This window comes from Salvia splendens, chromosome 3, assembly GCF_004379255.2.
Source record: "Salvia splendens isolate huo1 chromosome 3, SspV2, whole genome shotgun sequence".
NCBI lineage: Eukaryota > Viridiplantae > Streptophyta > Magnoliopsida > Lamiales > Lamiaceae > Salvia > Salvia splendens.
The window spans coordinates 34,232,879-34,235,509 of record NC_056034.1 but is presented as its reverse complement, the minus strand read 5'-3'; the positions used below and the strand labels follow the sequence as shown (position 1 = coordinate 34,235,509).

The 2,631-nt window shown below is 37.4% G+C and overlaps 1 protein-coding gene across 1 annotated transcript; it reads left to right on the top strand.

Moving 5' to 3' along the window:
- The first annotated feature begins 408 nt into the window (after positions 1-408).
- Positions 409-2,053, top strand: LOC121795762 (probable xyloglucan endotransglucosylase/hydrolase protein 23). Its single transcript, XM_042194356.1, has 3 exons — positions 409-669; positions 1,006-1,199; positions 1,720-2,053. Exons 1-3 carry the CDS (start codon positions 409-411, stop codon positions 2,051-2,053), a joined length of 789 nt encoding a protein of 262 aa, XP_042050290.1.
- The last annotated feature ends 578 nt before the right edge of the window (positions 2,054-2,631 follow it).

Below are 2,631 nucleotides of genomic sequence, written 5' to 3'. Positions count from 1 at the left end.
CAGATTTGTTTAACCAATAATCTTAAATGATGACGATGCAGCTCACATGAATCATAATCATACTGATACATTTACAGACTCCACAGACCTGTTGCCTTTCTACCGACGATAGCAACTACATACAAAACAAAAGCCAATTGAATTCATACTCCTATAAATAATAATTGTGTGGCCACAAACTTACGACATTTCCTATGTTTCTGAATTCTGATTCATCATGCTTTAAACATCCATCAAGAATGGTTATGAATTGAAGCATAACAGCGCCAGGTGTTATCAACTCAATTCCACTTGTCATCTTACAACAAAATCGAAACCCCACGTAGTTGTTGTCTCTTTTCCATTCCCCAACTATAAAAATCCAACTCATCACTCTCCCATTGGAATTAAAACAAACCAACAAAAGCTATGGCGATTGCTCTAACTTTCCTCCTTGCATCCTTTCTCACCGCTTCATCCTTACTAGTTTCCGGCCAATTCCAGGATTTCGACATCACATGGGGCGACGGCCGCGCCAAGATCCTCGACGACGCCGACACTCTCACTCTCTCTCTAGATGCCTATTCCGGCTCCGGCATCCAGTCCAAGCACAGCTACTTGTTCGGAAAGTTCGACATGCAGCTCAAACTCGTTCCCGGAAACTCAGCCGGAACCGTCACAGCTCTTTACGTCGGTGGTTTGATTTCAACTAGTCTAGGATGTTTGTTTCTGTTTAGATTATCTTTTAAGGACATAAAAATTTAAAAATTGAGACGTTTGAAACTTGTTAAAAATAATCATAATCTAGGAGGCAAAAGAAAGCGTTTCTGATGGCAAATTATTTTAATTTTTTGTTTTTTAAGGACGCTTGTATTTGTGCTGTCGATAATAAGCACACTTTATAAAGCGTTGTCTAATACAATTAGACACACAAGCATCCTTAATATAACATTTAAAAATGTTCTTAGCCATTCTTTTTGCTGTAGTGAGATGTGTGACGAATCTCCATTGGTTTTGATTTTGCAGTTGTCTTCTGATGGACCGTATCACGACGAGATCGATTTCGAGTTTCTGGGAAACCTGAGCGGAGATCCTTACACCGTTCATACAAATATATACACACAAGGAAAGGGAGAGAGGGAGCAGCAGTTTCGCCTCTGGTTCGACCCCACTGCCGATTTCCATACTTACTCAATCCTCTGGACTCAAGAAACTATTGTGTAAGTAACGTAGCTCTATTACCAATTTAATAAGACATAAATTAATTGCGTAAGTAACATTATTGTTAACCTAACTCTATTACCAATTTAAACATTACTCCCGTCCCTAGATAATTCGTCATAAATTAATTGCGTAAGTAACATTATTTTTAACCTAACTCTATTGCCAATTTAAACATTACTCCCTCCGTCCTAGATAATTCGTCTCACTTTAACCGGGCACGAGTTTTAAGAAATGTTATGAGAAGTGGGTTGAAAAAGTTAGTGGAATGTGAGTTCTACTTTTATATATTAGTTTTATGAATATATTAGTTTTATGATAAAAATGTGAGTATGAATGAGTTAGTGGAATACGGGGTCCACTACAAAAAAATGGTAAAAAGTGAAATGGAATAAATTACGTGGGACGGACCGAAATAGAAAAATGAGACAAATTATCTGGGATGGACCGAAATAGAAAAATGAGACGATAAATTATCTGGGACGGAGGGAGTAATTAATTGTGTTTGCATGCATGCAGGCTCTCGGTGGATGAAATGCCGGTGAGGGAATTCAAGAACATGGAGAGGAGGGGAGTTCCGTTTCCAAAGGAGCAGGCGATGAGGGTGTACTCGAGCATATGGAACGGGGATGAATGGGCGACGAGAGGAGGGCAGGTGAAGACGGATTGGAGTCGGGCACCTTTCACGGCGGCGTACAGAGGTTATAAGGCGGAGGAAGGGTGGAGGGAGGAGATGTTGGATCAGTACAGTGAGGATAAGCTGAGATGGGTGAAGGAGAATTACATGATATATAACTATTGCAGTGACGGAAACAGGTTTCCACAGGGTTTGCCTCAGGAGTGCCATGCTTAATTACAAAAACCAACTGTCTTGTTTCGCTTTCCCATTTTATTAATATAAATAAAAGGTAACCAATTAAGTTATTGAATCACATTCTAAAAAGACATACAAATTTTCTGCATTAATTAACCAATTAGAGAGACCACCTATTAATTTAGTTAGTCTCTGTCACACTCCTTATTAGTCATTCCCGTCTGCCATGTTTCATTTTCCCTTTTTTCATCCATCCACCAATAAATATCTCATTTCATTTTTACTATATCTATATTTGGTAGGTAGACCTTATATTTTATTGACTCATCAAACTCACATTTTATTATAAAACTAATATAAAAGTAGGTTTCATATTCTACTAACTTTTTTACTCACTTTACTACATAAAGACAAACAATTCTTTAAAACCCGTGCCGGTTAAACATGAAACATTTAATCATGGACGACGTGAGTATAAGAATAAAAGCACAAACAATTTTGTGTTATTTTTTAAAAAATACTTACTTTCGGAGTTATTTTTTCTTTAAATACACCCGGAGTATAAGAATAAAAGCACAAACAATTTTGTGTTATTTGTTCAAAAATACACGTTACTT

Excerpts from the sequence above, each read along its gene's own strand:
- LOC121795762 (XM_042194356.1), top strand. The coding sequence starts at position 409 with ATGGCGATTGCTCTAACTTTCCTCCTTGCATCCTTTCTCACCGCTTCA. Across the intron at positions 670-1,005 it reads GAACCGTCACAGCTCTTTAC|TTGTCTTCTGATGGACCGTA; the intron begins GTCGGTGGTTTG and ends TTGATTTTGCAG. Across the intron at positions 1,200-1,719 it reads TGGACTCAAGAAACTATTGT|GCTCTCGGTGGATGAAATGC; the intron begins GTAAGTAACGTA and ends GCATGCATGCAG.